General features: G+C 33.8%; 1 protein-coding gene and 1 pseudogene across 1 annotated transcript; both read left to right on the top strand.

Annotated features, from left to right (window-relative positions):
• Positions 1 to 1595: 1595 nt before the first annotated feature.
• LOC122314027 (G-type lectin S-receptor-like serine/threonine-protein kinase At2g19130) lies at positions 1596 to 2783 on the top strand. Its single transcript, XM_043129406.1, has one exon. The coding sequence runs from the start codon at positions 1596 to 1598 to the stop codon at positions 2781 to 2783; it is 1188 nt and encodes a 395-aa protein (XP_042985340.1).
• A 234-nt stretch (positions 2784 to 3017) lies between these two features.
• On the top strand, positions 3018 to 4953 carry LOC122314032 (annotated as a pseudogene).
• Positions 4954 to 12223: the final 7270 nt, after the last annotated feature.

Below are 12223 nucleotides of genomic sequence, written 5' to 3'. Positions count from 1 at the left end.
TAACTTTTTTATATTTTTTTTCAAAATCTAATAAAATATTTTAACTGAAATTATTTATAAATTATTTTATTATTATTTATAAAATTATTAAATATTCTAAATGCTCTAACCAGCGTAAACTAACCGTCAAACGTCATCGATTACAACCCTACTCGAATTACGACCTGTCTAATAATACACAGTTTGAAAACAATCCATCTCATCTCCTCCTTTTTAATAATTATAACTTTTATAAATTTTTACATAAAATAATAAATAATTTTATTTTATTAAATTTCAAGATAATAATAATATTAAAAAATAAAATTTTATTCAATTTTCATCCAACTCATCTCATCTTAACTCACTATCTAAACTTAACCTAATAATGTGCATTTAAGTTTTAAGTTTGGAACAGTTGAGACCAAAGAAATTGAGATAAAAGTTAAAATTTAAATAAAATATTAATAGAATATTATTCTTTAATATTATTTTTATTTTGAAATTTAAAAAAATTGAATTGTTTAATATATTTTATTTAAAAATTTTAAAAAATTATAATAATTAGATAAGATGAGATAAATAAAGATAATTTTAATATCAAACCTTCCAAGTTAAACGTATAATCATTTTGAAGTGTTTGAATTGCTAACATCTAACCCGTCCAATGCTTTTAGAGAGAGATAGTCCTCCTTTCCATTTTCGCATTGTGTATACATTTTCAATGTAGTATTTTTTCTTTCCTCCTTCCAACGGTTCGGTTTTGGTTAGTTTTGCTGCTCTTTAGCCGCCATCCGCCTACACGCACCATATCATCCCATCCAATAGTCGCCAATCTACTGGGATGAAGCGGAGTTGCACTGAAATGATCGGCGCATTGACCTCATTTGCGGCTTGTTGCCGCACGTGGCCTTTATGCTCAATCGCGCTCTGACGCCTTCGATGGCTATATGTGCCATACCAGCAGCTTCATCTCGCCGAGATTTTCAAGATCTATGCCACCCTGTCTCCATTCTACTAGCGCGTGGCAGCCACGCGCCATTACTAGAGCGCGAGAATGTAGATGATCACCGGTCATAGATCAATCCACCTAATGTCGTGTTTTATACTATGTTATCGTTTTTCTAACCGATGATCTTGAAGAAGAGACTTTAGATTTCTCTAAAAATCATCTCAAAGCAACTAATAATAGTGCACCCGCCACTCTCACCGTTTTCAGCGAAAGTTCCACCACCACTGGTGATGGTTCCATTGTTCGCAATTTTTTTACAAACAACTTATTATCATATTTTAAGACGGCGTCTTTTTTGTAGAACATGGATGAAGACCAAGAAATCAATCGAAAAAACTTTTTTGTTTTTTTTTTTATCCACCACTTTGTATTGTTGTCATTGTTACGGGGTATTTGTTGGAGAACTACACCCCCTCCTCATGTATTATTTTTTCTAATAAAGATTATTTCTTAGTTAGAAAAAGAAAGATGCATAATCATTTTAACTTTTCTAAGTTATTTTTAATTTACTCCTACTCCAAAAGTTTTCTTGAAAACTCGATTATTTCCAGCATCCTCATTCTCAAGGCATCTTTCTGTAACTACAATTTGCGGTGCTAACCGCATGTTAGTTAGGGATATGGGTTTTGATGGTACCAGGCCATTCCTATTATTTGTTCTGATTGTATTCCTCAGAGCATGCTTCTCCATTAATGCAGATGATACCCTTTCGAAAGGTCAGCCCCTTTCGGCGATAAATACCGACAGCATCTCATCTAATGGCGGCAAATTCGAACTTGGATTCTTCCAAAGAGGTACTCCTCCAAAATACTACCTGGGGATATGGTTTAAACGCTTAGTGGGCCAGAGGATTGTTTGGGTAGCAAATAGAGAGAACCATTTGTCCGACCCTTATACTTCAAGACTCGAATACTCAGAGGATGGCAATCTTGTCCTTCTTGAAGCTTCCTCCAAGAAACCATTTTGGTCCACAAGTTTGCAGAATCTTCCCTCAAATTCAACTGAAGCAGCACTACTTTATGATGGAAATCTTGTTTTAATTGATAGATCGGACCCTTCTACTCTATTTTGGGAGAGTTTCGACCACCCAACTTATACATGGCTGCCAGGTGGAGAGCTTGGGATCGATAAAGCTGGAAAAGTACCGAAGCGACTTATTTCATGGAAAAATTCAGAAGATCCATCACCGGGTCTGTTCTCATTATCGTTGAGGATAAACCCAAATGGAAGCAGTGAATATATCTTGGTGTGGAACAGGTCCCAAGTTTATTGGAGTACTGGAGTTTGGAATGGAAACAATTTGGCCTCTATTCCTGAGATGAGGAGGAATTATATATATAACTACAATTTCTACTCAAACGAAAATGAAACCTATTTCACTTACTCTCTTTATAATGCTTCTATCATGGCGATGTGTTTGGTTTCTTCTACCGGACAGATCCAGCAACTTTCGTGGCTGTCCTCCGTTGAGTCCGATGAGTCCGATCAGCCGTGGTTTCTATTTTGGGGTCAACCAAAATTCCGATCTGATGTCTATGCTTTGTGTGGTCCATTTGGTATATATCATGATAATACAATTAAGTCTTGCGATTGTCCAAAAGGTTTTGAACCATTTTCAGATAATCAGACCAGACTAAACGACTGGTCCGGTGGTTGTTTGAGGAGACACCCTTTGCAATGTGAAAATCGTAATGCCAAAAATGATTTGTTCCAAAAAATACCCAACATCACATTGCCAAATAATTGGAAAGCATATTCGGCAATGAGTGCCCGGAGATGTAAATTAGTTTGAATGAATAATTGTTCTTGCACAGCTTATACTCATAACAGCAGCGGGTGCCTGATATGGGAAGGAGCTCTTTTGAACATGCGACGACCCTCGGATGGTGGAAAGGTTGGACAAGATATATATCTCAGACTATCTGCTGATGAGCGCCAAATTAGTACCAAAGGCAGGATGAAAAAGATGAAACCTACATAAGTTTACATTATCTTCTTACTGAATCGAAATGTCATTCTGTTCTGATAGAGCTAATGGTCAATCTTATCATCATAATCAGGAACCAAATGGAAAGTGTGGGTGATTTTAGCTGTGCTGGTAGCTGCAACAGGGTTAATCTTATGCCTATCCGTTTGTTTCTCAATCAAGAGAAAGCTCAAACACAAAGGTAAGTTCTAACATTACATACAAATCTTCAAAAAGTTCCAATTTTTTATTTTTTGTTTATGGGTGACTGGATCACTAGCAACAACAAAATGCTCAACCAAAATCTAGGACAAGAAACCTGAGACATTTGCTGGTTCTTAGGAGTGTTTCTCAACGTATTGTCTCGTCCATTGGTGAAGATATACTTCGTGCTTTTGAAATCATCTGAACCAAGTTTCCAAGAGAAATCCCGCAAGTCTCTGCAGCATATTCCGAAACTTCTTTAATTGATTTTATCAGAGCAAACACATGATTCTCCATTAAAATGACAACAGTCGCATCATTCTGTGCAAAACAGGAGAGACGGCAGCTTCAAGCAATGATCTAATGTTGTTTGATCTTAGTACTGAAATTCATGCAATCGGTGATGGAACAAACAGCCAAGATAATGATAAGAAAAGAGGAAAGAAGGATGTTGAGTTACCGCTATTCAGTTATGAAAGCATATTAGCTGCAACCGATAATTTCTCAACTGCAAATAAGCTTGGAGAAGGAGTTTTTGGACCAGTCTACAAGGTATGTATGTTCCATTCTGCTAAATGAATGTGCTTAAAAAAATACGGTAAACTTTGAAGGAAGTTTAAAGAGTTTATGGTTCTCTTTCACAGGGGACGTTACTTAAGGGGCAGGAAATTGCAGTGAAAATGCTTTCAAAAAGATCTGGACAGGGGCTTGAGGAATTTAGAAATGAGACAACACTAATTGCAAAACTTCAACATAGAAATCTTGTCAAACTCTTGGGTTCCTGTATTGAAGGAGATGAGAAAATACTAATATACGAGTACATGTCCAATAAAGTGTGGATTTCTACCTTTTTGGTGCGTCCTTATTTAGTCATCTTGACGCTTATTATATACATACATATGTATAAACAGTATTCACACACACACACACACACGTGTACATATATACATATATATATATAATTCTAGGTTCTTGAATGCTGATTTCCTTTGTGGCATCATTTAAACAGATCCAGCTAAGAAAAAAATGTTGGATTGGGGGACACGCATTCACATTATTGAAGGGATTGCTCAAGGACTTCTCTATCTTCATCAGTATTCAAGATTAAGAATTATACATAGAGATATGAAACCCAGTAACATTCTCTTGGATAGTGAAATGAACCCTAAAATATCAGATTTTGGCATGGCTCGAATAGTTGGAGATAATGAAATACAAGCAAACACAAATCGGATTGTTGGAACTTTGTAAGTATGCAATCCATTCCACATGCATCCTATATTTGCAAGTGCCACCTAAATTTACGTAGCAAACTACTAAGCACTGAATTTTGGAATGCAGCGGCTACATGTCTCCCGAATATGCCGTGGAATGTCTGTATTCGATAAAGTCTGATATGTTTAGCTTTGGAGTATTGCTACTCGAGATTGTGAGTGGGAAGAAGAACACAGGATTTTATAACCACGGGTCACACAACCTTCTTAGATATGTGTGTAGCTTTTATACCCTATTAGGTCTTCCCTGTCTTTACATTAATAATTTATAAATTAGAATCCTCTTTAATTGTCCAAATGTATTGGATGATCCAATGCTGAAAGAGATAGACACAATTTTAAATGCGCATGTGTGGTCAACATTGCTTGAAAATCCTACAATGCTTTCATTAAAAGTTGTAGAGCCCACATGATGTGCTATCTATCTCTAGAATCAGACCATCCAATTTGGTCAGGCAATTGTAGAGAATCTATTTTGTAAGTTATAAGCTGAATTACTCTTAATTTTTAATGGAATTTACATTGACTTGTAATGAATACGGGCTTGGGAGTTGTGGAGAGATGATCAAAGCTTGGAGTTGATGGATTCAACGATAGGGTATCCAACTTCCACTTCTACTCTGGTGAGATACATTAACATCGGGCTACTTTGCGTTCAAGAAAATCCAGCTGATCGACCTAGCATGCTTGATGTGGTCTCAATGATCAGCAATGAACATGTACCTCTGCTTACACCCAAGCAACCTGCTTTTACAGCAGGCCGAAATCCAACAATTAACTTGGCAGAAAATTGCTCGATAAACACTGTAACTTTTTCAGTAATGGAGGCTCGATGAGTACTGGTACTGTTTGGTTTACTAATTAACTGTGCAAACTAGTGCAAGCTAATAGGCAAAGCTTCTTACATAAAGTAATTTCTGGATCACAAGGAGGGCTCAAGCATGTTGCAGAGCACAGACAGAGACTATTGTAATTTTTCATGAAGTCGGCTAGGAACTTCGTACGTACGTAGTAATTCTCTTTTGGAGCCGATTCTTTTATTTGAGATGTAGAGTATACAATACAATAAGTACATGGTGATATACATATAACTATATATTGAGGTAGATATTGCCTTTTTATTCAAGTCTTCAGCCACGACAAAGGGCAATAATAATTTCTACAAGTTGTGTAGGCTCGAACCATCAGCTTGATGCTTCACAGATCGAGTAATAAACGGCATGTTGTTCATGTCTATTTCTGAAGTTGTTAATTGATTCCTTTCCTACCATGTCAATGGTGCGTATGGTGTATAAAACACTTTATTCACACAATTTACACAGAAATATTTGATTTTGAAGATTTCAAATTTCAAACTTATTTTACAAATCAAGAATTTTTATTTCTTAGTGAATAACAATTAATAAAAACATTAAAGATACCTACCACACAATTCACAACGCTTCTATTTATTTATCATTCATTTTTTTAATTATATTTTTTTTTATAATATACTTCATCTTTTTTTTTGTTTAATTTATTATAATTAGTAATTGAAAAATGACAAACTTAAAAAGTTATAGAATTATATTATAAACATAATTAAAAATAATGTCATAAGATATTTTGTTCAAGATATTTTATTTAGTCACATTATTCAATTTGTGATCACGAGATTAATCATTTAAGTTTAAAATAATTTGTAAGGGAACAGAGTTAATTATAAGTTACTGCATGTAACACCTATAATAAAGTGTTTCTATGACATAATTTGATTTGAGATTTTAAAATTTAAAATTTTTAAATTAAATATTACCATTTAAATAATGTGAAAGTTGTACTTGAACACTTAATATTATTTCTTATAAAACACTTCATCTTATTTTTTATATTTAATTTATTATAATTAGTAATCGAAGAATAACAAATTTAAGAAACTATACAATTTTATTATAAACATAATGTGTTTTTGAGAAAAAAAAAATAATGTCACAAGACATTCTGTCCAGGACAATTAGACCACAACCTATAATATATGTTCGTTAAATACACGTTCCCATTGGGTCCACAAAGAATATACGCAGCTGTCATGGAGTTTTTCCTTGCGCCGTAGATGTTTTGGTCCAATTGACTTTTCGTAAAATATTTGGACTCTTGACTATTGACTAGTATAGGGTTGTCTTTAGAATTATTGGACCGTCCAATTTGGGTTAGTCAAGTCTAGAGAATCAATATTTGAATTACTCTATATTATGCTTGTCTCATTACCCGCTAAGTACCTTTTTTTCACTTTTTGCAAGATTAATTACTTCACACTCCTTGGCCTTGTATAAATTATTTTCTTTTTTATAATTCTTTTACAACTTTGTATAAAAATAAAAAGTCATGACAATTTTAAAGTTACAAAAAGATAATTACTATCACATTAATCCATAGTAAAATGAATTGTAAAATAGGACGATTGACCGATTCACAAAGATATCTTATTAAAATAAAGTTTACAAATTGATGCGATTTAAATTATTTTTATTGTAAAATAAAGTATATCACAACAAATCATATCAGTTTGTGACCTTACTTTTAAAAATTCTTTTATAACTCAAAATAATGGTGTTTGGGACAAAATTTTGAATTTCGTTCCGTTTCGACTGGAATGGTCGGAATTTGTCATTTCGGAACAGTAGCTGAAATTGTGTACCTATATGTTTCGTACCGCTCACAATTCTGGTCATTTCAGCTTGTTTCGGTCCATTCCGACGGATTCCAACGTTCTGACCGGAATGTATATTCTGGTCTGAAATTACACATAGGAATGATGGGATGGTATTTTTGTAATTAAGTTAACACTCATGGCATATCAGTAATTTTGTTATTTTCCCCCATTTCCTTTTTTATTCTCCCCCTTCCCATATCAGTAACAATTAACTTGGCAAAAAATTGCTCAATAAACAGTGTAAATTTTTCGGTAATGGAAGCTCGATGAATACTACTGTTTGGTTTACTAATTAACTGTGCAAGCTAATAGGCAAAGCTGCTTACAGAAAGTAATTTCTGGATCACAAGGAGAGTTCAAGCATGCTGCAGATCAACACAGACAGAGAGTATTGTAATTTCTCATGCAGTTGGCTAGGAACTTTGTACGTACGTAGTAATTCTCTTTTTGGAACCGATTCTTTTATTTGAGATGAAGAGTATACAATACAATAAGTACATGGTGATATACATATAACTATTGAGGTAGATATTGCCTTTTTATTCAAGTCTTCAGCCACCACAAACGGCAATAATAATTTCTACAAGTTGTGTAGGCTCGAACCATGAGCTTGATGCTTCACAAATCGAGTAATAAACGGCATGTTCATTTCTATTTCTGAAGTTATTAATTGATTCATTTCCTGTCATGTCAATGGTGTGTATAGTGTATAAAACACTTTATTCACACAATTTACAGTAATATTTGATTTTGAAGATTTCAAATTTCAAATTTATTTTACAAATCAAGAATTTTTATTTCTTAGTGAATAACAATTAATAAAAACATTAAAGATACCTAACACACAACTCACAACGCTTCTAATAACATATATATGCTTGTGTATATAATTCTCCAAATTGTTGAGCTGCTATATTCAATTTTTCGACCATGAATTTGATCATTTATATAAAAATTTGGAACACTCGAATTAAGATTATGAGTAGCATTATTCATTATTTTTTTTAAAAATTTATTTATCATTCATTTTTTTAATTATATTGTTTTTTATAATATACTTCATCTTTTTTTTTGTTTAATTTATTATAATTAGTAATTGAAAAATAAAAAACTTAAAAAGTTATAGAATTATAATAATTAAAAATAATGTCATAAGATATTTTCTTCCAAGACAATTAGGCACCGACCTAATTTATGCCGTCTCCACAACGTTATTACTAGCGCGTTCGTGTTCAATGCAATCTCGTTCTTTATTGAGTCCACAAAGGCGGGTTGGTGGGCGCGGCTGCTTTCAGCGTGCTTTTGTTAGTGGCAAGTGGTTGTGTCGTGCACACTGCATACTATCGGGGACAGGTCAGTTTACAGTGCCCTCTGCCAGTAGACACGCTCGTCTTTCGACGACGTGATGCTATCATTACGTGCTTGTGTGGGATGGTGTTAGGAATGTCACGCCCCCGTTACCTTAGATCTGTCTGTCTCCAGGCCTGGGCCTTTAGCTTTTGCTTGCCTGGTCCCAATGCCTCTTATCTTTTACGCAGCCCATGGAGGGAGCGTAAAGGGGGTTAACGTGTGGAGCGCTTTCGGTATAGACTCGGCCTAGCCCGAGTGGGACATAGTCACATAAGCACGATTTTATTTCCTGTGGCAACAATTGACCTCAGCTACCTATCACTTTGTTTTCCTTCTAGGCTTTGCCGCTACCTTTTTCCACAATAACGACCTTGTATTCTCAAATTATTTCATCCTGATTGAAGTTCAATTAGTCATATTATTTTATTTATATTTTGATCATTTTTTTTTTTATAAAGTCTCTATCAAATAATAAAACTTCGATAATTTAAAGGAAATACTTAGACAAAAAAGTAAATATATTTACTTAAATTTTTGGTTTCAAAGCTATTTTAAAAAAAAGAAATAATATATAAAAGTTTTCACACTTTCTGTTCATTAATTTCCTCCAAAGTAATTGTACACATATTTAAGTTTATAAATTATTTACGCATTTTTTTTGCTAATGAATTTTGGTGAAACAACTGTTTTCTTTAGGCATCTCTCTCTCTCTCTCTCTCTCTTCCTCTTCTTCTTCTTTTTTCCTGGCTTATTTTTTGTCTACTAATGGCAGTACTACAAGCCAACCGAGCAACTTGTTTCAATCCAAAAATTTTAGCCCTCAATATTTTGATCTTGGCTTTTGTCTGCTTTTCCCTGCATATATGTAATATGTAATGAAAAATGAATAAAATTAATCTCATGCAATTAAAGAAATCAAGAAATAATGATAAAAAAATTAAAACAAAGAAAAATCATTAAAAATTATTTAAATTTAAAACCTAATAGAGATGAAGGGAGTGGGTTTTTTTTTTTTCCTCGCAGCCGCCCGGGGGGGGGCGGGGGGGGGCCTTAAGAATTATATTTTTTGAGAAACACAGGGCTCAAAATGATAAATGCAAGTCTTATACAAGGTGTGAAAGTTAAGACTCAAAAACGTATTATAAAAAATTTGATAACTTGATGACATATGATTTAATTTTTTAAATGAAAATTTAAAATTTAAAATCTTCAATTCTTTGTTAAAAAAAATTCAAAAAAAAAAAAAAAGAAGAGGGGGGAGGGGGGGGGGGTTGGGGTTGTTCAACTTTGATCGGCGCTCAAGCCTATTCCAAACAAAAACTTTTCCAACGCATTAAAGGCGATAACCTAGCACTTTCAATAGCTTATCTATTTGGTCATCTTCACAAAGGCGACCGAGATTGTTGCTATCTGGAATTGGGAGGGGGGGGGGGGGGGGTTGGGGTTGTTCAACTTTGATCGGCTCGCAAGTCTATTCCAAACAAAAACTTTTCCAAAGCATTACAGGCGATAACCTAGCACTTTCAATAGCTTATCTATTTGGTCATCTTCACAAAGGCAACCGAGATTGTTGCTATCTGGAATTGGGTTGGGGTTGTTCAACTTTGATCGGCGCTCAAGTCTATTCCAAACAAAAACTTTTCCAAAGCATTACAGGCGATAACCTAGCACTTTCAATAGCTTATCTATTTGGTCATCTTCACAAAGGCGACCGAGATTGTTGCTATCTGGAATTGATTTATCATATCTAACCAAAATTTTTGAATTACCATTTTCTTCAAAAGCAAGAACAACTTTGCCACGACGACTAGCTGTTGCTCCCCTGCTTAGGGATAAACTAAATACAAATAAATAAATTTGCAACAAGAACATAGGCGTTTTACACAAAACATATGGCAATGAAATGAACCTGAAAATATCATATTTTGGCATGGTTCGAATAATTGGAGATAATGAAATACAAGCAATCACGAATCGAATTGTTGTAACTTTGTAAGTATTTAATCTATCCAACATGCATCCCATATTTGCAAGTGCCACCCAAATATACTAAGTACTAAATTTGAATAATGCTACATACAGTTACTTTTGCGCACTCTACTGATGTGATTGGTTGCATCAATTTTTTTTAATATACAACCAATCACATTAACAAAATATACAAAAGAGTATACAAAGATGACTGCATATAGAATTTTTTATTAAATTTTGAAATCCAGCATCCACATGTCTCTCAAATATGCTATGGAGGGTTTGCATTCAATAAAGTCTGATGTGTTTAGCTTTGGAGTATTGCTTCTTGAGATTGTGAGTGGGAAGAATAATATAGACTTTTATAATCATGGATCACTTAATCTTCTTAGATATGTGTATAACTTTTACACCCTAATACGTTTTCATGTTTTTATAGTAATAATTTATAAATAAGGATCTTCTCTAATTGTCTTAGTGTTATGTTTAAATGGAAGGTCTAAACTACATGATCTATATTTTAAAAAGACTAGTCAATGATGTAATTGGAATTCTATTAGAATCTTATAAAGAGCAAAAACTTAACATTCTTAAACAATGTGGGATCTCATACACCACTTACCTTTATCCTTATCATATAGAGTTTCACACTTAATTGAACGATCCAATAAATAGGCACAACTTTAAATGCGCATGTGTTGTTGACATTGCTAAAAAATCATGTTGCTAGTGCATTAAAAGTTGTAGAGCCCACATGATGTGCTATCTATTTCCAGAATTGGACCATCCAATTTGGCCAGTCAATTAAAAAGGATCTATATTATAATTTATAAACTAAATGACACTTAATTTCTAACTGATTTGAAATGAATGCAGGCTTAGAAGTTGTGGAGAGATGGTCAGAGTTTGGGGTTGATGGATTCAAAGATGGGGTATCTTATAGAAATACTCATTTCTCTCCTAAAAATGCCTAATAAGAAGAGTAGAGTAACTCTTTATAAAACTCAGGATGAATTTGTTCCTAAGCGATGTGGGACTTCTCAATACTCTCCCTCACGTGTGAGCTGGTATTTCCGATACTATCATCGTTGGTAGGTCGCGGGAGCCCATCATTAGTCATAGGTTAACCTGGCTCTGATGTCATGAAGAAATTTATGGGCTTAACTCATCTCTTAAAACTAGTTCAAAGAGAGAGGTTTGCTCCAACCTTATAAACATGTCCAAGATCTTGTCCACAGGCAATGTGGGATTTATTCCTCAACATAGCCATCTTCCAATTCTATTCTTGTGATCAGATGCATTAATATTGGGTTACTTTGCGTTCAAGAAAGTCCAGCTAATTGACCGACCATGCTTGATGTGGTCTTAATGATCTGTAATGAATATGCGCATTTGCCTACAGTACCCAAGCAACCTGTTTTTACATCAGGCCGGGATTTGATGCAGACAAATCCAACAGTTAACTCGGTAAATAATTAATCAATAAATAGTATGACTTTTTCAATAATGGAGGCTCGATGATTATTGCCATATCATTTATTAATTAATAAAAAATTTTATGTGCAATCATTTTTATTTAATTTTTTATGTAATTTATTGATGTGATTAGTTATATATTAAAAAAATTGATACAGTCAATCACATCAATGGAATGTATAGAAAAAACGTAAAAATGATTATACGTAATATTACTCTTAATCAATAGGTTAATTTGTGGTAAATGGGTCATTAACTGTACTAAGGGTTTATGATCCAAAATGCTGCCTTATATCTAT

Source organism: Carya illinoinensis, chromosome 6 (genome assembly GCF_018687715.1).
Source record: "Carya illinoinensis cultivar Pawnee chromosome 6, C.illinoinensisPawnee_v1, whole genome shotgun sequence".
NCBI classification, from domain to species: Eukaryota; Viridiplantae; Streptophyta; class Magnoliopsida; order Fagales; family Juglandaceae; genus Carya; species Carya illinoinensis.
Note: the sequence above shows the minus strand (reverse complement) of the source record. Positions and strands in the feature narration are given on the sequence as shown.